Source organism: Lycium ferocissimum, chromosome 7 (assembly GCF_029784015.1).
Source record: "Lycium ferocissimum isolate CSIRO_LF1 chromosome 7, AGI_CSIRO_Lferr_CH_V1, whole genome shotgun sequence".
NCBI classification, from domain to species: domain Eukaryota; kingdom Viridiplantae; phylum Streptophyta; class Magnoliopsida; order Solanales; family Solanaceae; genus Lycium; species Lycium ferocissimum.
Genome location: NC_081348.1, coordinates 2,152,713 through 2,174,659, shown reverse-complemented (window position 1 = coordinate 2,174,659; position 21,947 = coordinate 2,152,713). Strand labels below are relative to the sequence as shown.

The following is a 21,947-nucleotide window of genomic DNA, read 5'->3' as shown; positions in this document are numbered from 1 at the left end:
CTTTATGCATTTCTGAAATTGAACTTGATTTTTGTTTTGTAGGTCATTTTTTTGTTTAATTCATAGACAATATTTGTCGTAGGGGTCTGGGTTGATGTTGCTTTTTTCTACCTAAACCCATCAATGGTTGAAGAAATTTCTGTTTACTCCAACTTTTGGAAACATGGTGTTGCAGCTGTTGCATTTAAACTGAGACTGAGCTCTTCTTTTTGGTTCTAATACTTCTATTTTCTTAAACACAACGTTGCCTGTCTTTCTTTTTTTTCCAGCAATCCCCCTTGGGCTTAAAAATATCAACGGTTGTAAGGTAAAACAAGATGTAAATAACCTGATTGAAGATTGACATTTGGAAACTTTTATTTTCTGTATATAATATGAATAGACAGCTTTAGCATGTTGACATCGAGGAGTGCAGCTCTTCTACACGGAGGTGTTTAGTGACAGTACATTAAAAATATAAAGGTTTCCCTTTTGTCCTCTAATTACTTCTTACCACTGCCATGAATTCTGGTATAAGGAGAGCAACTGAAGCTTTTTAATTCTTTGCAGATCTTATAGGAGGAAAATAAGGCTCAGATGCTCAACTGCTCTTGAGGATCTCTACTCTTAATTCAACATTGACAATAAAAATCCTTGCTATGTTGAATGAGAAGCGTTCAGCCTCTTTATTCAGTTTGTAATCAGAAGGTATGTTTAGTTTTTTACTTGTCTTGTTTCTAACTTGAGATGAAGCAATCTACTTTCAGGCATCTTGTCTCCCGTGAGTCTTACTAAATTAAATTTGAATTTAGAGCTGATTGAGTTTGTGAATGTATGACTGTAAAAAGGGATGTGGTAGTTATACTAGTTATAGTCTTAGATGTAAGAAAGACTCTTTACTTTCTAGTAACTGTTTGTTGCTTAAATAGGTGATCAGTTTTCTTGGATTTTCTGCAGAGAAAAGTGGAATCAGTTTGTTGGCTCTCCTTATGTTTTAAGTAATCATGTGGCTTGCCTAGCCAAGAGAAAATGTTAAAGAGTGCAACCTACACAATTGTTTGACTTCGTCGAATGATATTGACAAAAGGAAAAAAAAAAAGCTTTTACTCCCTTGTCAGAGCCATGCTTGCAGCGTGGATCATCCTATTATTCTTTAGATTAATAAACTCACACAGCATTTTTGGTCTGGCTTGCTCAACGATAGTGGTCCGGAGTTCATAACCTTAAGTCTGTTATCGATTGATCCTAGTTAAGTTCATTCTGGGCAGTGTTACTTCACAATATAATAAATTATCAAAATATTTTTAACAAAAAGGTCCAAAATGTAGTTTTGTGAATCTAGAACTTTTGTTTAACAGATATAGTAGTTGTCAATCACTTGTCATGTGTAGTACTAATACCATTTGCTTTTGTTTTCTTGTGGAATCTTGATATTTAATTTTCTTGATTTGTGGCCTAATGCTGAAACGATCCACAGAATGATGTCTAAGCCGGGCAAAGTAACATCATATATGTTACTCCTCAAGTTAGTATTTCGTCTTCATTATGTGCTTCATCAGATTTATGTGCTGGAGTTTCGCATTGTACGAATTCTGTATTCAATATTTTTCACTTGTTTTGACCACAATATAGTTGAGAATTGAGATATATGTTAAAAATGTCTTTTCCTCTAGCCTCTCGGGCATCTTTGCTTCCCTGCAAATTGCTTCCTGTCCTCTTTCCAACTTCTGCATGATGATATCAAAAGAGTGGCATCAGAATCCAGGTTCTTGCTTGCTTAGCAGTTACAGCACATGTAATGGGCAAACCTATGGATATATACTGTTCTACACATACAGATTCACTCTTGCTCAAGAGGGTCTCCTCCTGGTAAATTGAAAGGCATTTCCAAGTTCCAACAAATTCCTGTAAGTAACCCTTGATGCTCTATAAACTCCACTAAATGCAATTAGGAATAGAAAATTTAATCTAAACTTCCCAACTGCTTATGCCTGTTAAACATTTTCTTGAGCTTATAATATTTCCCAAACTGGAAACCAATCTGCTGGCTGAGTATGAAATCTTCTTTTAGTTATTTATGTACAAAATACTTGTACAAAATAAACCAAGGGACACATGCCAAAACTTGAAGGGTTTGAACTCTTAACCTCACCTGTAACTGCAACTTCATGAACATACTAATAGCAAGAATAAAAAGATTGATTCTTGTCAAATCTTAAATAGATAAGAAGATAGTTAGGCCAAAGACCATAAATTCCATTCTAATTTTAGCATATATACATCTTTACTAGGGAAAACAGGAAAGAAAGAGTGGAACATCACTCTTGGGTCGTCCCTTGTTGCATCTGTTAATTCTCCAGCATGGCGATCACCTTCCGGTGACTTTGCCTTTGTCTTTCACATAGAGGGCCAAAAACTTTACTTGCTTGGTATCTGGTTCGACAAAATACCAAAACATTGGCTTGGTATGCAAATGGAGATGAGATAGCCCTAGAGAAGGATCTAAACTCGAGCTTAAAACAGATGGTCGGCTCATTCTCGAGTGTCCAGATGGTCAGGTCCTCGGAATCTAAGTGTTAACACAGGCGTTTCTTATGCTTCACTGTTGGATACAGGGAATTTTATCCTGTTTCAATTTCAGCATTCAATTCTGAACACCATTGCTCTGCCAAAGCGAAATGCATACGAGGCATACTTTTGTAGCAACACGGTTGATACAAAATCTCCAAATATGGCGAGAAACAGGCTAATCTTTAATGAGTCAGGTTACCTTAATGTTATTATGACTAAAACAGGAGGATTGTGAATTTAACTTCTGGAGCTATTGTTCCACCAAGAGACTACTATTACAGGGCTATTCTTGAATATGATAGTGTGTTCGCCCAATATGCTCATTCCAAAGCTCCACGAAATGGAAAGAACCAGATGATATCTGCTCAGCCATTCAGGGTCAATTTGATCTGGGAACTTGTGGTTCCAATAGCTATTGCATGCTTGACTCAAATGGGAGGTCTAATTGTAAGCGTCTTCCTGGATTTAGCTTTTCTGATCCAAGCAATGAGTTCAAGGGTTGTGAACGTGCTCCAATCCAAAGATTTAACCTGGATAATACTAATCTGCAGGATCTGTATGATATGTATACTTTAGATAACATATTTTGGCCTAATTCTTCAAACTACGAGGAGCTGCAGTTCTTTAACCAAGATGAATGCCGGAACTCTTGTTTGTTTGATTCTAATTGTGTGGTTGCAGTAGAAAAGTCAGGAACCTGTTATAAAAAGAAGTTGCCAGTTTCTAACGGAAGGAGGGAACAAGTTAACAGCAAGGCCTTTGTTAAATTGCTGATATCTAGTATCCCAACCGGTGATTTCCCATACTCGACATCAGATAGGGGACATAGGAAGAAAGATAAGTCTACATTTTCAATCTTGGGATCAGTTCTCTTTGGCACCTCTGCCTTTTTTAACGTTGCTCTTTTGCGTCCCTCATTGCTTTATATGTTTACCATAGAAGACCAAAATTTGTTGGTTCATCAAGCATCCCGGAGACGAATCTGAGAAATTTCACTTTCCGAGAGCTTAAGGTAGCAACAGACAGTTTCAAGCTAGAACTTGGAAGGGGTGCTTTCGGCACAATTTATAGAGGAGAGTTTTCGTCTTCAAACTTAAGAACTATTATAGCAGTCAAGAAACTAGACAGGCTAGCAAATGATGGTGAGAAGGAATTCAAAACAGAAGCCAGTGTAATAGCCAGGACTCATCACAAGAATTTCGTGAGATTGGCTTTTAGTCTATGAGTTTGAGTCATGGCTCCTTGGCGAACTTCCCTTTCGGTCAGTCAAAGCAAGAATGGGAGAAAAGAATCAGAATTGCATACGGGATTGCAAGAGGGATCTTGTATTTGCACGAGGAGTGCGACACACAGATTATCCATTGTGATATAAAGCCTCAAAACATCCTGCTGGATGATTCTTTTGAAGCAAGGATTTCTCATTTTGGATTGGCAGAACTTTTGATGAAGGATCAAACTCGGAGTCTAACGTGGTTCAGGAACACAGGTGTGACTGCCAAAGTGGATGTTTATAGCTATGGCATTGTTTTATTAGAAACTATTTGTTGCAGGGGAAGTATATGGACACTAATACTACTAATCGAGTGGGTATATGATTGTTTCCACTCGAGAATGCTACATAAGCTAGTACAAGATGATGAAGAGGCACTAAGCGACAAGGAGTCAGAGAAACTAGTAGAAATGGCAATTTGGTGCATTCAAGAGGATCCAAAATATCAGGCCCACCATGAGAAGGGTAGTACATATGTTGGAAGGGGTAGTTCAAGTTTCTATGTCTCCACTTCTTATACCAGTTCAATTTTCTAATTGAAACTTAATAAAGTTGTAATAGCAATCCCCTTTAGTATTCTTGTAGCTTTAGTATGCTTCCTGTTGTTTCATTAAATTGAAATAGCCAATAAATTGTCGTAGGTTGCTCAATAACTTCATATTTATTCAGCAGCCGGTGCATGCTGTTTGGTTAGTTTGATAGAACTTAAAGTGGAAGTGGTATCAATATCATCTGTTTTGGAATGACCTTTTCTTTGAGGTCTTGAATAAGAGAGTTTAAATTGTGCTAAGCTTGTTCGGGCACACATTTTTAGTATGTGTAGCAGGCTTATTCTCTTTCCAGTTTAGTGCATTGCTGCTGCATATTTCTTTTTCCCTTAAACATCTATGCACATAGTAACATTGGAAAGAAGAAAGCCAAGTTTGATATTTTAGTGGCAAGTTGCCTACAAGTTGCTTGCTACTGCTATTTTTATCTGTGAGATAGATTGCTACTTGTGCACACATCATAAAACATCTTTAAACAAGAAAGTTAGGCCAAAGACCATATTTTCCATTCTAAGTTTAGTATATATACACCCTTGCTAGGGAAAACAGGAAAGAAAGAGCTCAAAATACGCATGAGGATACACATCAAAGCCACAAGACCTACATTCTACATATATAATCTGGAAAGGGAATGAATACTTGATAGATCCTGGGAGATATTTTTATGAATGTAACTTTTCTATTTCAGAGTAAAAGATCATTCATACATACAAAGGGTTGCATACCCAACACTAAATTAAAAAAATGACAGAAAGGAAGAATAAAGAGATTCTGGTGTGAAAATTACAACAAAAATTGAATCATCAAAACCTCCTCCTAGCCCAGCAGCGTTTGGGAGGACGAGGGTCATTAGCAGGTTTAGGCATATGATGAAAGTCCACCATTATGATCCTTCTCTTTGCTTCCTTTTGCTCTGCAAACCTTTCCTCAAATTTCCTCTTGCTTGATTCAAATCTCTTCATATCACCGATGCTTTGTGTTTCTTTTTGCATTGGTCTCGCAACTGCAGAGCTTTGTGTTGTTTTCTGCACTATTGGTCTTGTGATTGCACTGCAGTTGCTCTGTTTCTGTGGTGAACAATCAGAATGAAGTTGTTTTTGAGGAGGAGCGACTTGAACACGCTTGGTGGCCACATTCCTCTTCATCAACAACGGCGGGGACACATTCTTCGTTAAACCACTGCTGCACTGTTTTCTTGCTGCTGATTCCATGTCAGTCTCCGATCTTTCCTTCAACTCCCTGACGCTTTCCGTTGTTCCTGTAATTGCATTCTGTTTCTGGCGTTGGTCAAGTTTTTTTAGAGGAGCAACTTGTACAGTCTTCTTGATAGCCACGTTAATCTTCATCAAGGGTTTCTGGTTTGTAGCAGTAGTAATCTTGTTCTTGCTTTCGGTATCAACCAGTTGTATTCCTTCGACACTCTTTTCTTTCACAGGCTCTTCTTCTTCAACGTCGGTCACTTCATCAGAACTGTCGCCATCTTCTTCTTCATCAACAACACTGTCGTCATCTTCATCTGTATCACTAAGAGTGAAGTAATCGCTGTCGCCTCCGATTCCTGGGTGCATTAAGATATTCAATATCTCGTTTTTGCGCTTCTCAAACTCAGCGGGATACTTTATTGCACCAACTGTGATAGCCGCTCCGATCAACGCAAAGATATCTGCAGGTTTCTTCTTTATGGAGAAACCACTCATAAACATTGCTTCACAATCATACATGCTTACAACCACTGTGATGAACTATTTCGTATTGCAAAAAAATAGTGATGGATGACTTTAACATATGACAGTTTCACTCTTATATAGACATGAACTCTAGGAAATTTAGAAACTACTCGTACTCCTTTTCCTACACAATGTAGGAGTGTAGGAAATTTAAAAACTACTCTTTTTCTACCCAATTTAGGAGTCCGTGGAAATTTAGTAACTTTTTGCCTTTTCCTATACATTTTAGGAAATAGGATGTACGGAAATTTAGATTATTTTTCCCTTTTCCTACACAACGTAGGAATACAAGGAAATTAGAAACTATTTTCTCCTTTTCCTACCTAGTTCAGATAAGAAAAAGACTAATACGTTAAAATTTAATTAATTTAAAACTCCTAAATTTAAAACTCCTAAATATTAAAAGAATACTAAATTGATAACTTAATTGAATATTTTGTCCAATATAAACTATATTTTTCAAGGGTGAAAAATTCAGCTCATGACCGCTCTTGATGAGGCTAGTGTAAGAAACTATAGGCCTGTTTGGACATGATTTTAGAGCAGTGATTTGAAATAAAAAAAATTTTGGACGTAAAATTTGGATGTCTTAATTTGTATCTTTTCTCATAAACATGAGAGTCCCATAATTTGTGAATACTATCAAAATTTCTCCAACTCTTTTACAATCTTACTAAATGAGCAAATCATTGTTCAGAAATAAGATATTGGAATATCCTAAGGCGCTACATTAATAAATTACATATCTCCATATTCCTTTTATAAATAAATGCTCGTGATAAAATACTATTACAAACTTTTAAATCCATGTAATTTTACTAAGATCCACTTTCAAAAAATCAACAATAGTAGTAACTAGCTGTTCTTTAATATAATCCTTCTACACATGGTATGAACAATCTCTTCACGTCGGCATGAGTCTTTTTTTACAAAATATAAAATGATTGGTCTTTTTTTACAAAGTACAAACTTATAGGTCAAGTTTTACATTTAAGAAAATTTGAAATCATGATTTGGAATTTCAAATCGTACTTTTTGGAGAATTTGTGATTTGAAATCATATAATTTAAAGTTGGAGTTAAAAGTTTGTGCAAATTTCATAAACAAGCGCTGATTTGATATCAAAATATGCAATCAGACTTCCAAATCCATTGACCAAAGGCCTACTATAAGCCCATTTGGATTGGCTTATAAGTTGCTAAAAACAAATTTTATAAAAAATTTTCGTTTTTTTTTTTTTGGTCAAGCAAATTTATAAGCCATTTTACGCTTAAAATAAGCCCAAAAATAATTGTCTTGCATTAGGCTTATCTAAAAAGCAGCTTATAAGTTGTTTTTTTAAAGCCTATCCAAACAGGCTCTATAACTTTAGATATACTAACGGTTGCTACCACATGCCCAATTGCCAATTATATGAGGAATTGTAACCTATATAACCAAAAAAATAAATGAATAGACAAAATCAATAAATATTAACGTGACATGCCCTCTTCATCAAAATAAACAATAAAATTTAGAGTATGTGGAAACATCAATTTCTCGAATTCTCGAAATAAAATGTATAGTCGTATAAATTACTGTTGGTATAATTATACTTCAAATCGACTAGTTATTTACCCCTAAATCAGTGACTTAGGATAACAATTGAATTCTATTTAGAGGTTCTAGGGCATGTAGATTATGAGAGTCCGGAGCCAAAATGGCTTATTTTTGCAGCCATTAGACAAAAATGGTATGCTTTTTTTTTTTTTAAGACCAAAATGGGTATTTCGTTGGATAACCAACGAAATACCCACACAGCTTACTGTTCATGGCCGAATTATTTCAATCAAATTATTATTTTTTTTTTAATTTGGTTCATATAAAAAACGAAATTAAAAAAAAAATAAAAAAATTTGTCCTATTTCGTTGGACATTTCACAAAATAGGACAAATTTTAATTTTTTTTTATTTCGTTTTTTAAATTCTTTTTTTTTATTCCGTTTACACAAAAAGGAAATAGGAAAATCAAATTTTTTTTTTTGCATTTCGTGATATGTCCAACGAAATAGCATTAAATTTTTTTTTTTTTAATTTGGTTCATATAAAAAACGAAATAAAACAAAAAAAAAAAAAATTGTTGCATTTCGTGAAATGTCCAACGAAATGCAACAATTTTTTTTTTTTTTTAATTTCGTTTTTTATATGAAAAACGAAATAAAAAAAAAATTAAAATTTGTTGCATTTCATTGGACATTTCACGAAATGCAACAAAAAATTTTTTTTGTTTTATTTCGTTTTTTATATGAAAAACGAAAAATTCTTTTTTTTTTTATTTCGTTTACACAAAAACGAAATAGGAAAATATAATAATATTTTTTTTTTTTTTTTGTATTTCGTGATACTACTAACGAAATAGCATTAAATTTTTTTTTTTTATTTGGTTCATACAAAAAACGAAATTAAAAAAAAAAAAATTGTCCTATTTCGTTGGACTACCAACGAAATAGGATAAAAAAAATTTATATATTTTTTATCCTATTTCGTTGGTAGTCCAACGAAATAGGACAAAATTTTTTATTTTTTTTATTTTAAACGAAATAAAAAAAAAATTATTTTGTTTACACAAAAACGAAATAGGAAAATATAATAATATTTGTTTTTTTTTTTTTTGTATTTCGTGATACTACTAACGAAATAGCATTAAATTTTTTTTATTATTATTTGGTTCATACAAAAAACGAAATAAAAAAAATAAAAATTTTTGTCCTATTTCGTTGGACTACCAACGAAATAGGACAAAATTTTTATTTTTTTTTAATTTCGTTTTTTGTATAAACGAAATAATTTTTTTTATTTCGTTTTATACAAAAAACAAAATAGGAAAATATATTTTTTTTTTTTTTGTATTTCGTTTATATAAAAACGAAATAGGAAAATAATTTTTTTTTTTTTTGCATTTTCGTTTATATTCATCGTATTCGATTATCTAAATCTCAAACTAACTAACTTCATTAATGTCTAAAAACCTTTTTTTTTGGCGATGATTTAAAAAAAACATAAAGCGAGAGGGAGTTGGACTACGACACCGTGAACCTGGGCTTGAACTACGACGCTCTCGGATGGGAGGGGGGAAATCGCTCGCTCGATAATAAAGATGGACGAGATGGAGAGGAAGATGAAGATGAAGATGAAGACGATAGCATTAGCGTCAAAAAAAAAAAATTCACTATTACTACCTTTCTTTTAGCTTCCGACTTGAAGCAATTCTTCGGACAAGATTGCGAAAATAATTGAAAGCTATTGTCCCTATAAAAAGCATTGAACAATGGAATTAGTTTCCACCAATTTTTTAACTGCATTTCGCAAGTATGCAACGAAATATTAAAAAAAATAATGGTTCTTAAGTCAAAAAAAAAAAAATTGAAAGCTATTCACTAGCTTCTTTTGTCGACTTGGAAGCAATTCTTTCGACGAAGTCTTAAAAATAATTGAAAGCTATTGTTCCTATAAAAAACGAGTGAACAATGGAATCGTTTCCACCAATTTTTTTAACTTTGCATTTCGCAAAGTATGCGTCGAAATATAAAAGTGCAACAAATCTTCTTCCAAGTCAAAAAAAAAAATTGAAAGTTAGTAGTTTGAGATTTAAAAAATCGAATACGATGAATATAAACGAAATGCAAAAAAAAAAAAAAAATTATTTTCCTATTTCGTTTTTATATAAACGAAATACAAAAAAAAAAAAATTATATTTTCCTATTTCGTTTTTATATAAACGAAATAAATAAAAAAATATTTCGTTTATACAAAAAACAAAATTAAAAAATTAAAAATTTTATCCTATTTCGTTGGTAGTCCAACGAAATAGGACAAAAATATTTATTTTTTTTATTTCGTTTTTTGTATGAACCAAATAAAAAAAAAGAAAAAATTTAATGTTATTTCGTTAGTAGTATCACGAAATACAAAAAAAAAAAAAAAAAAATATTATTATATTTTCCTATTTCGTTTTGTGTAAACGAAATAATTTTTTTTTATTTCGTTTAAAATAAAAAAAAAATAAAAAAATTTGTCCTATTTCGTTGGTAGTCAACGAAATAGGACAAATTTTTTTTTTTTAATTTCGTTTTTTGTATGAACCAAATAAAAAAAAAATTAATGCTATTTCGTTAGTAGTATCACGAAATACAAAAAAAAAAAAAAAAAAACAAATATTATTATATTTTCCTATTTCGTTTTTGTGTAAACGAAATAAAAAAAAAAGAATTTTTCGTTTTTCATACAAAAAACGAAATAAAACAAAAAAAAAATTTGTTGCATTTCGTGAAATGTCCAACGAAATGCAACAAATTTTTTTTTTGTTTTATTTCGTTTTTTATATGAACCAAATTAAAAAAAAAAAAAAATTTAATGCTATTTCGTTGGACATATCACGAAATGCAAAAAAAAAATTTGATTTTCCTATTTCCTTTTTGTGTAAACTAATAAAAAAAGAATTTAAAAAACGAAATAAAAAAAAAATTAAAATTTGTCCTATTTCGTGAAATGTCCAACGAAATAGGACAATTTTTTTTTTTTAATTTCGTTTTTTATATGAACCAAATTAAAAAAAAAAAAATTTAATGCTATTTCGTTGGACATATCACGAAATGCAAAAAAAAAAAAAAAAAAAAAAAATTTTGATTGAAATAATTCGGCCATGAACAGTAAGCTGTGTGGGTATTTTGTTGGTTATCCAACGAAATACCCATTTTGGTCTTAAAAAAAAAAAACATACCATTTTTGTCTAATGGCTGCAAAAATAAGCCGTTTTGGCTCCGGACTCTAGATTATGATGACCAAATAATGTGTTCTTAATGCTAAATAACTTGCTAATGAATATAATCAAAGCGATAAGTAAGATCAGTAAACAATTAAATAATGAATAAAAGAGAGAAACTGAATTTTATTAGGTTGTCTCCTGCGTAATTGTCTAGCAACGCGGCGGAAAAACAAGAACTTGAGATCTTTAAAGCTTGAGTTACAATTGAGAGAGTAATATAGTTATTGTGATGAAAATCAAATGGGTACAAGTGAGGGGAAGGGATAAATTTATAGCGTAACCTTAAGAAACATCTTCCGTGTAGCACCCCTCATAACGATCATTTATTTTCAGGATTGAACAGTTCAATTCGTGGTTCTGAAACTGCGAAGACAATCCTGAATTTTTCGAGAATAGTTACAGATGAAGCTTCTCTTGATGGGATGCTACCACGTTCCCGGTCTTGCTGCTCCGAAACTAGACGGGCCTACATCGATGGTAATAATAGTTTTATCGAGAATGTTCAACTGTTGCGTTTGGTGTTGCCTTTGTTGAGTAATGCATGGCCGGATCTAGACCACTACATGTCATTTTTTTATTCATACATCTGTCAAATCCGTATTTTAACTCATACACTAATATAATCCAAAATAGAGAAAAGATGGTAAGAAGATATGACTTGGTATTAAACTTACAAATATAATTCGACCAAGAAGGAAAAAAAAGATATGCAGATCATATAGACACGAAGTATCGACAATCATCATCGTCCATCACTATTGAATATCTCTAACCACGATTATCATTCACTACGATCATTAGTTATCACTATCATCCGCCACAACTATCAGCCACCACCATTAACTACTTGCTAACCCACAACACCTTCATTAGCCAACATCATTCCCAATCGTCATCCACAACGACAATAGGTAACCATTACTACCACCTACCACCATATAATTTCTTAAAAATATTGTGTTGATATTATATTATAATAATTTAATATATGATTAAATTTTATATTTATTAATTTTCATATAATAACAAGTTTTATACATTTAGATGTTGAACTATCTTAATTATTTAATATTCAGATCTTAATACAATATCTTAATATTCAAATATGTATTAAGATTCAAACATCTATGTTTTAATGCAAATCTTAATATTCAGACATGTATTCACACTCAGACGTCTTAACTTTTGATAAAAAAACAAATGATGTCTACTTCTATGTAGGTGTAACATATATAGTTTACTCTATCTTCATCCATATTGTTTTCAGAAAGAAATTATCCAATCTATTCTAAAATATATTACTTTATCTGTACTACTTTATGTGATTTTTTTATATTCAAGAGTTAAATGAGAAAATCTTTGACCGTGATTTATTTATATGTACTTTAAATATGTTAAATTATTAATGTGACTTATAGTTCCTTTTATGTAGTTTCTAAATGTGTAAATTATGCTTCAAAAAACTTAAAAGATTGTATATCCAAATTAACGATAAAATAAAAAAGTTTAACTTTCGAAATCTGAACTATGTCAACATAAATTGAGACGGATTGAATAATAACATTGTGAAAATTTATATTTTGTGATAAAAGTGTACCAATTTTCACAGTAACATGTTGTACTTTTGAGTTGAAGAGGAAGAAGTCAAGATTTTGGTCAAAAAAAAAAAAAAAAAACTTGATAAAAATTGCCAAATCGGGCCGAGTTTAGACCGGGTGGATTTCAAACATTGGAATAAAGCAAATTGTAATAGACGTATTTGACGTCCGTGTTTGCCCTTTGGTGATTCTCCTCTCATCTTCCCCTTCAATTCTATCATAATCACACAATTTCCTTGTGTTTGTAACTCAAAAATTGCTTAATTTTCTATATATTAAGATAATCTTCAGTATTATTGAAGCGTTGGTTTTCAGTTTGCAAGCTGGCTATGGACTACGAACCCTATGACAGCAGTGGTTAGTGTTTTCAAGATTCTTTCTTTCTTTAATTAGGGTTGGCATTGTCTCCTAACTGGGTTTTGCTTAATTTCTTTTGCTATCTTTCTTCTTTAGAATTATGCTGTTACATGATTCTTGCTCTTGTTAATATGTTTGCAGTGACAAGTTAAAACTGAAATTATTGGGTTTATCATGAAATTAGCTTGCAAAACTCTTAAATTGTTATAGAAAAGCAGAGTTTGCAGTTGAATTATTATCTTGTATGCACCTTTGGAATGATTGCAGGAACAGATGATGATCTTCCTCCATCACATCAAAATAGGATTCCAAGAGGGGGTGGCCGCATGAATGGAAATGGGAGATCTGCTGTCATCGCTTCTCTACCCTACCAAAGGATGTATGGTGACACTGACATGGAGGCCCAAATTCACCAGCTTGAGCAAGAAGCATACAGTTCGGTTCTAAGAGCCTTTAAAGCTCAAGCTGATGCCATTACTTGGGTACCTTTTCCTCAATACTCATCAAAATCTAATACTATGTGCATTTGTTTTATCACGTTTAAATGACTGCTCAATGAATATATTTTATTCAGGAGAAAGAAAGTTTGATAACGGAGCTACGAAAAGAGTTAAGATTGTCCAATGAAGAACATAGAGAACTTCTTGGTAGAGTTAATGCTGATGATGTCATCCGAAGAATAAGGTTAGCTCCTGGTTGCTTTGTCCTTCTTGAATTTTTTTTTAGTGAATTTCCGGTATTCTAGAGTTTGTCAATGTTGTAAAGGCTAGCTTTTGATTCTTGGTTATAGGGAGTGGAGGCAATCAGGGGCTCACCAACCTGGTATGCTTGGCACTGGTCAAGCTATTCACGACCCATTACCCAGTCCTTCTGTCTCAGCTTCACGGAAGAAACAGAAGATAGCTCCATCTTTACCGTCACAGTCCTTTGCTGGACCATCTCCTACGTTTCACCCACCTGCTCTGGCTTCTGCAAACCAGCCATCTTCATCTGCTGCCAAGAGAGGGCCTATGATGGGGCCTAAGGGCAAAAAAAGTAAATCTGTATGTCTGATGTTTATGCTTTATTCTATGCAGTCCACCATTGCATGATTTAACTGTTCTCTTGTTCTGAGTATTTTCCTGTTACACATCTATTCATAGGGCCAGATGATGCCTGGTGCATCTTCAATGAAAATGCAGTACCCGTCCTCCGGTCCATTTGGAAGAGGCCAACTCGATAATCGGGCTTCTGAACCTGCTAAAACAGCATTATTTGATCCATTGATCGGAAGGAAAGTAAGGACTAGATGGCCTGATGACAACAATTTTTATGAGGCAGTCATTACTGACTATAACAAAGTTGAGGTACTCCTGATTTTATTGCTTGCAGCTTTACTTTTCTTTTTCTTTTCGCGGTTGAATGCGGAAATCTTGTGATGCACATTTTCAGGGTAGACATGCTCTTGTTTATGACATGGGTACTACAAACGAGACGTGGGAATGGGTCAACCTTTCAGAGGTAATGGATGCTATGTTCTGATGGCATGCAGCTTTGATTACCTTTTTTGCTGCCCTGCTGGAAAAATCTTTTTCTTATTGGTTTATGAGGGTGGTTGTACCAAGAAAAATAGCTGTTATACCATTCTGAACTCTGTATGCTTTATTCCTTGGCTTGTGATGTGGCCAAGCATTCTCTAAAGTATTCACTAGAAGTTTGCATGTATTAAGGAACCAGTAGCAAATAAATTCAAGGGAACGTCGGAACTAAAGTTCAGGATAATTCTAAATTTCCAATCTGAACCATTTCCCTCGGGAAAGGGCAAAAACCTGTGTAAAGGTGACTTCACCATATTTTTCTCTTGAAGGTATAACTTCCCTGTTGTTAGTGTGCAGCTATGTTTTGTGTGGAACATCTAAATGCTAGTATATATCTATAACTTTGATACATACCAAGTACAGTATTTTACTGCATGTGCCTTTAAAGATATTTTATAAATGAAGTTCACACCCTGTCTTTTGGGATGGTCCATTGTCTAACTCTTCTGGAATATGAACTTACAGAAAGATTCCACCATATAAAAGAAGTGGAGAACAAGGCTCTAGTATATCTAGTTAGAAGTAGAGAAACTAAGAACATTTTGCCTATATCTAATATTTGACTTCTATATGAGTGGTCTTATATATAATATGTGGTGTATTTGACCTCAAGATTGATGACTATCTAGATTGTTTGGTAGTTCAAGACTTCGAGTCCTTATATTAAGTTTCTCTAATTCTCTCTAAGGTGTGATCTTGTGAAATTTCCTTTTCGGCATCCATATTCATCAGTTCAAGTCCTTGTATTTGCTGCTTCTTCAATAAATGATTGTTGGAGTTGCACTAATTGAATAGGAAAACTTTAATTTGGTGTTGATGTTGGCTGAATGACTTGCTCTGTATATTGCCAAAGTATATCACAACATATCACTTTTTGAGTCTGGAAATAAAATGTGACATTCATGGGTGGATATTTGTTTGCAAGAACCTTTTCAAACTTATCATGCAGGCTGTTATTAGTATGATATCCATCTCATGTTTAGAAGAACCATAAAAAGGCCTCTTTGACACATGCCCGGTGTGGCGGTGTCCAATGTTAACTGTTGCCTGATAAGAGTGATAACCTTCTCTGTATCTAGCTCATTATTCATCTTTACTATTAGTCTTAGTTGCATCATTTGGTTATCAGTTCTTCTTTTCAGTTTTCTTGAAATGGTCAGACTCATATATCTCTTCTCTGACAGATTTCTCCAGAAGATATTCAGTGGGAGGGTGAAGATCCAGGGATTTCTCGTCATGGAAATTTTGGTGGATCAGGCCGTGGGGTGAATAGGCCTGTAGGGCGTGATAGCGGTCCAGGTGCAGGGAGGGGAAGGGGGTTGGCTAAACCTCAGACCAGAAAAGGCTTTCCACCGTCACAGAATGGAGGAAAGAAGGGATCTGATGATATCCAGTTACTTCACACGGAAACACTGATTAAAGAGGTTAGCTGCAGTAGTTTAATATCTATTGCGTAAGATGTTACACTTTCTATATTTGTTCATAGACTGGCAAATGTTGTCAGGTGGAGAGGGTCTTTGGCGCCAGTCATCCAGATCCTTTGGAGGTTGAGAAGGCAAAGAAAGTGCTAAAGGTTAGAGGACACTCACTTGTTCGGTAATGTTTACTGTTCGCTCATTTGTGTCAAAGGAAATTTAGTATATTACTGTGCAGGAGCATGAGCAAGCACTTCTGGAGGCAATCTCAAGGCTCGGAGAGATCTCTGATGGAGAGAGTGGTATGACTATGCCAAAATATTCCTGCATTTTCTTTTCATTTTATCGTCATGATTAATGCATTCATTTCGTTTGGAGGATTTAACTCGATGATCCTTCTCAACTTAATTAAAAAAAGCTCCATGATCCTTTTCAAAGCTGAGTTCCTGTTAAGTCCTAGAAGTTTACTTGTTTGGCTTTGGCTTATTACAATTTGAGGTCAAATTTATCTCCAAAAGAATTATGTTACCTCCCCTGATCTAAATCCAAGGCGTTCTGGAGAAATATCTTTGCAAGATAGAAAATGAAAAAGAAATTTTATAGCTTGGTAGACCCTTTTTTGGATAACTGTGGTGTCCAGGTAAGCTTGCACACACGTCAACTAATTCCGCGGGCACCTACTACCTCCTGCCAGCACAGGTACCGTGTAACTTTATCCACCAAGGCTTGGACATATGGAAAGAGATAACCTAGCATTTTTGTCTCCGCTGGGAATTGAACCTTAGACCTCATGGTTCTCAACCACTTCATTGACTCACTGGGCCAAACCCTTGGTAGACCTTCCCCAATGCTTCTTCTTTCTACTTCTCTTTTACTTTATGTAGATTCTGGAATGATCTTTTTCCTGATACCTTTAATACCATAACGTGAGCTGGACTTTTTACTTTTGGTAGGATAAGTTGCGTAAAATAGATACACTGAGTGATGATGCCAAACAAGCATAAGTTGAAGGACTTAAGACAAGATCGTTGTTTAGGAATATCAGTGTACTTCAAATATTTGGGACATTTAATTCCATTCCCTTTTTTTTCCGAGAAAAGGTAACATAGATTTGTGTTGAAGCCATATCTACAAGTCAAAACAAAAGTGTCTCCTAGTCTAGATTGTCAAGTGCTCATGCTGTTGTCATTTTGTTGAGACTAAAATGGATTGCTTCTTGCTTATGTTCTTGTGTCCTTTATCCCTCAATACCCCTGGCTTGTTGTACAGTTTCCCATTTGAATGATGTGGGACAAGTTCCTTGCTGGCAGTAATGGCATAATTTATATCAAAGTATTCCTACGCTTCTAAATTGTGTTCTTGGAGTGAATGAAAGTGATATACCCTGCAAGACTTGTACATTTTCTACCCTGCACGAATACTTGCACATTTTATTTTTCTATGATACTTTATATTTTCTTGTTGTTTCTTACGACACTTTTTCTTTAGAAAAATAAGCTACACTTTAAGTTGTTTTTAACCATCATAGGAAGCTTAGCTAATCATATTCGTTGATAGAAATTTATCCATCCCTTTGACATGTATGTCATTGGGAAATGATATCTAACATCAGTTTGATTTGCTCCTCTATATAGAGAAGATAAACGGATACGTGTTTTAAAAGCAAATACGTATCTGACTCTGGTAAATTTATATTTCATGTAGTGGTAGAAGTCACTAAGTTCAAGTTGCTGCTGCTATAATGTTACATAGAAACATGTATATATATATTTTTGATAACCGTAGTGACCGGACCAGCTTGTGCACCCCGCAACTAATTCCACGAAGTACCTACTAGCACAAATACTGGGTAACTTTGTCCACTAAGGCTAAGGCTTGGATGGAAGGGATGAAATCACCTAGTGTTTTTTGCCTCGTTTGGAATTTGAACCTGAGACCTCATGGTTCTCAACCCACTTCATTGACACACGCCCTTGGGGACTAGAGATATATTGATTCTAATCAAATAAATGACATGGCAAAGAACTTCTACTCAAAAGTATAAAATCGAGATATTACTGATCATTTATGATGTGACAAGAATAATAGATATGTGAAACAGTTGAAGTTAAAGCCCAATGCATTAGATGATAGGGTTCTGTTGAATATATCATAACAGGAAGAAGCATAACACCCACAGGCCAGGAAGTAAGCAAAATGTTCTGGTTGACAGGATTTATTACGTAAATGGGTTTTTGGAATATGAGAAGTGCAAAATGAGTACAAGGAAGGGTATCACTGTACCATGTGGAATGCATGGATGAGGAATGGTCCACGTTCAATTTTTTTGTTGTTCCTAGCTTTTCTTAGTGAAGCATATTAGCATGCGAGTGTTGTGTTTCCACCAAGGTTACATGGTAAATAGTCTGCAACCACCAGTAGAGTGGATCCTGGGGTTCATCTGGAGTTTGAGCAACTCTTATGTAACAATGGAAGTGCTAATTCTGAATGCAACTGATCTTGTCATAATAAGCATACTAATAATAAACATTACAAGCAGTGCATTGGGAATAAAGAACGAAGACTACTGTGTTTTGATGTCATAGCATCTGCTTTTTATTAACTTCAAGGCACTTGGATTCACCTCCTAGTGGTCCCCATACTTTTTTCCCTATTGATCTGTGTTTCTGCTGCAGATGAACATTTCATGCAAGCAATGGACCGGGAATGACGGGGATACCATGATGGTACTGAGTGGTATATAGAAGCTGTGGAGCAAAAAGGGCATATATGTATTCTAGATCGGTTGCCATATGTTACGAAACAACAGAATGATTGTAGGCCTGTTGTATAATGCCATGTTCAAGGAACGCTTTGCTAACATTATATTATTGTAGTCTAGTTTTTGTCTGCGTAGGCTTATTTGTAGTTGGATTATTGTTTCATGTAGTGGCAGTTTAGTGCTCTTGTAAAATTAAATGGTAGCAATTTAACGTGTGATCATGTAAAAAGAAGGTTCTATTGACGCACTGTTGCTGGAACTGTGAAAATGAACAGCTTAATTATTCTTTAGTCATTCATTTCATTGCTAATTTAGACTTAAAAGTGGCCAATGTTGTAATGGTGTATTTGCCTTTTCAAGGATGTTTGAGTTGAAATAGAAATTATCTTGTATTTGAATAGTCTAGGACTAGTTATAGAGGAACTTTTGAAGCTGGAGAAGACTGTGGCCTTCTTTATCATTAGAATGAGGATAAAGATTTTGAGAAAATGTTTATGAAAATAAGGATGATCAGCTGAACCCAAAAAAAAAAAAAAAAGGTTAAAATACCAAAAAAAACCAGCTAATTTTTGGTTCACTGGTTTTGAGTGGACTTGGATTTTTGTTGAAGACATTTTTTATAGGGAAAAGGGTCAAAAGTACCCCTCTACTTGAGGAAAGGGTAAAAATATCCTCTATTACGAATTTAGGTCAAAAATACTCTTTCTGTCATTAAAGTTTTCAAATGTACCTCCGTCTTAATGAAAATTCTCAAATTCTCGGAATAACTTGATTTTATTTTTTAAATCCGCTTCATTTCAGCTCAATCCAACTAAATAAAAAAATCATACATCACCTGCAGCTGAGACATAACATTGATAGTGCAGCAACACTCAACATGAATAGTTCACAATAATGGTAACGATAATCTGCTTCATTAGAATCCTGGAACTCAGTATACAAAATAAAAAATTTCTGAGAATTCTTCACAGTAACTTTTAAGAATAATTAGCTTCTTTAGTTATCCCTATGGCACAACCTTTCTGATACCTGTTTTTAATAGATCTAAAATGTGAACAAAATTAGAAGAAAAAAAAAAAAGAATTTTACCCATAACATCTATGTCAATCAGCTTTTAGTCTGAATTATCCAACCAAAAAAAAACCTGCTTATATGTCCCTGCAACTTCACTCAGGTTGTTAAGATATGAAACAATTCACAAATTGATAAAGAGGGGTTTCGCCCTTTTCAACCCAATGATTGTACAAAGCTATTTATATGCATGTTTTTGAACTTGTTATAAAAGGATGTGTTGTTCGTGGACAGTGGGGAAGAGAAGTTAGAATAAGTTTGAGAGAATTTGGGGGAATAAGGGATCGTATGAGTTTTTTATTTAATTGGGTCGCATTCAAATGGAGCGGTTTAAAAAATGAAATAAGGTTGTTTTGGGAGATTTGGATATTTCTGTTAAGACATGGACATATTTAAAAACTTTAATGACGAGAGAAATATTTTTTACCCAATTCGTAACAGATAACATTTTTAGCCTTTTTTTCAAGGCAGAGGGTAATTTTTGACCATATTCCCTTTTTTATACTCCTGTTGTGGGTGTTGAGGGAAACAAGTCGTCTTTGGATCTCCAACTTGAGGAGAAAAGGACTATCCTTAGTTGTGTTTGGTATGACAGAAAATATCTCTTATAAATTAAATCATTTTGTATTCCGTTGACAGAAAATACAGTGGTAGGAGGTATTCTTTTTACCAAATAAAGGAATATGACTTCTCTCTCACTTATGGAGGGAATTTTCTTCACAGTTATGGCAATATTATCAAACTTTTAGGTAACATTATTATCAATTTTTAATATTAATTAGGATTTTAATCCCCATTAAATCTTGACCCTTCGACATGGTAAAGTCCATAAATACATGAGGAGGTGAAGGGAGAAGGGAATAGAATATGAAGTTTCGAGAAGCAGGTATTTATAGAAGAATATTTTCTTACCACTGGTGATGTTAAGAAAGAGCATATTCAGTTATTTAACTAGGACAGACTACATAGAAATGAGAATACTTGGCAGTTCAAAATGTAAAGAAAGAGGCAATCACTCTGGCATTTTCTAAGGTCATTCATATAAGCCTAATGCAAAGCATGGTAACATACTATAAAAAATTGTTGCACCTAAGGATCACTATACCTTAAAAATGTGCTCAATGTACTATAAGGGCACATATTCATATGCTTCTGTACCTTTTTTTATTAAGTCTCATTCATCAACAGTGTAAATATTTTACACAATTTGGTTATGATAAGCATTAATGTAACCTTAAGAAAATAAAACGTAACATTTCATTAAAATTTAAACTACATGATAGTGTAAACAATTTTATAATATCAATATAATATAATTTGAGAGATTAAGTTTTGTACACTAATATTATATTAGCTTTTTACACCAAGTTACCTGCAATAACATATAATTATTTAAGATAAGCATAATCTAGTAACTTAAAATAGAGTAAAGAACCAGCAATAACATGCTAAACCATATAGATAATGTAAAAAAAAAAAAAAAAAAAAAAATTACACTGCATCAAATATTTTTTAAGGTACATGGATTTATATGCTCACAGACACCTAACTCAGAAAGGGATTTTCTTCCTAAAAATGTTAGTCCCTCCATTTATTTTTACTTGTTCATTATATTAAAAATTTAATTTTTAATTTTACTTGTCCACTTTAGTATATCATGAGATTTTTTTTTCTTATTTTACCCTCAACATTAATTATTTATTTCTCAAATCATTTCCAAGTTCATTAAGGCTATACAACAATTATGGACATTATAGTAAATTGCGCATTTAATTTTTATTTCTTAAAGAGGGTGCAAAGTCCATTTTGGACAAATATGGAGGAAGTACTTGTCAAACGTGAGTCAAAATGATAAAATGAAAATAAGGTATCTCGGGGCAGCAAGCAAGGACACGTTATTTTTGGAACATCCCAAGTGCGTGTGTGTCTGTGTTTGTGTGTAATACAGCGATTAAAGAAATTTAAAAAAAAAAAAAAAAAAAGTAAAATTAAATATCTTAACAATTAAGCAAATTAGCGAATGGATTGTTTGACTTTGATGTTTGTGCTTTAAGACGTCATAAATCCACTTTTAAGAAGAATATTGCGGTCCAATACAAAATGCAACACAAAGAACAACTAGAAATATCTGGTAGACGTCAGCATCCAAAACCCAAGAGATCCAAGTATTGCAAAATGTTATACCATTTTCATCTGATATCGGATTATATGAGATATGTATATATGAAAATTCCCGAAAACAATTTTATTCACTAACAATTCAATAAAG

General features: G+C 33.5%; 2 protein-coding genes across 2 annotated transcripts; both read left to right on the top strand.

The window, feature by feature from the left end:
* The first annotated feature begins 1,713 nt into the window (after positions 1-1,713).
* On the top strand, positions 1,714-3,775 carry LOC132063069 (G-type lectin S-receptor-like serine/threonine-protein kinase LECRK4). Its single transcript, XM_059455500.1, has 5 exons — positions 1,714-1,848; positions 2,621-2,724; positions 2,775-2,997; positions 3,102-3,391; positions 3,490-3,775. The coding sequence occupies exons 1-5, from the start codon at positions 1,714-1,716 to the stop codon at positions 3,773-3,775; spliced, it is 1,038 nt and encodes a 345-aa protein (XP_059311483.1).
* Positions 3,776-12,613: 8,838 nt separating this feature from the next.
* Positions 12,614-18,901, top strand: LOC132063093 (protein EMSY-LIKE 3-like). The gene is made up of 11 exons (XM_059455522.1): positions 12,614-12,681; positions 12,813-12,854; positions 13,122-13,336; positions 13,429-13,538; positions 13,645-13,897; positions 13,997-14,200; positions 14,286-14,354; positions 15,616-15,855; positions 15,936-16,004; positions 16,085-16,148; positions 18,522-18,901. Exons 2-11 carry the CDS (start codon positions 12,827-12,829, stop codon positions 18,554-18,556), a joined length of 1,287 nt encoding a protein of 428 aa, XP_059311505.1. The 5' UTR covers positions 12,614-12,681; positions 12,813-12,826; the 3' UTR covers positions 18,557-18,901.
* Positions 18,902-21,947: the final 3,046 nt, after the last annotated feature.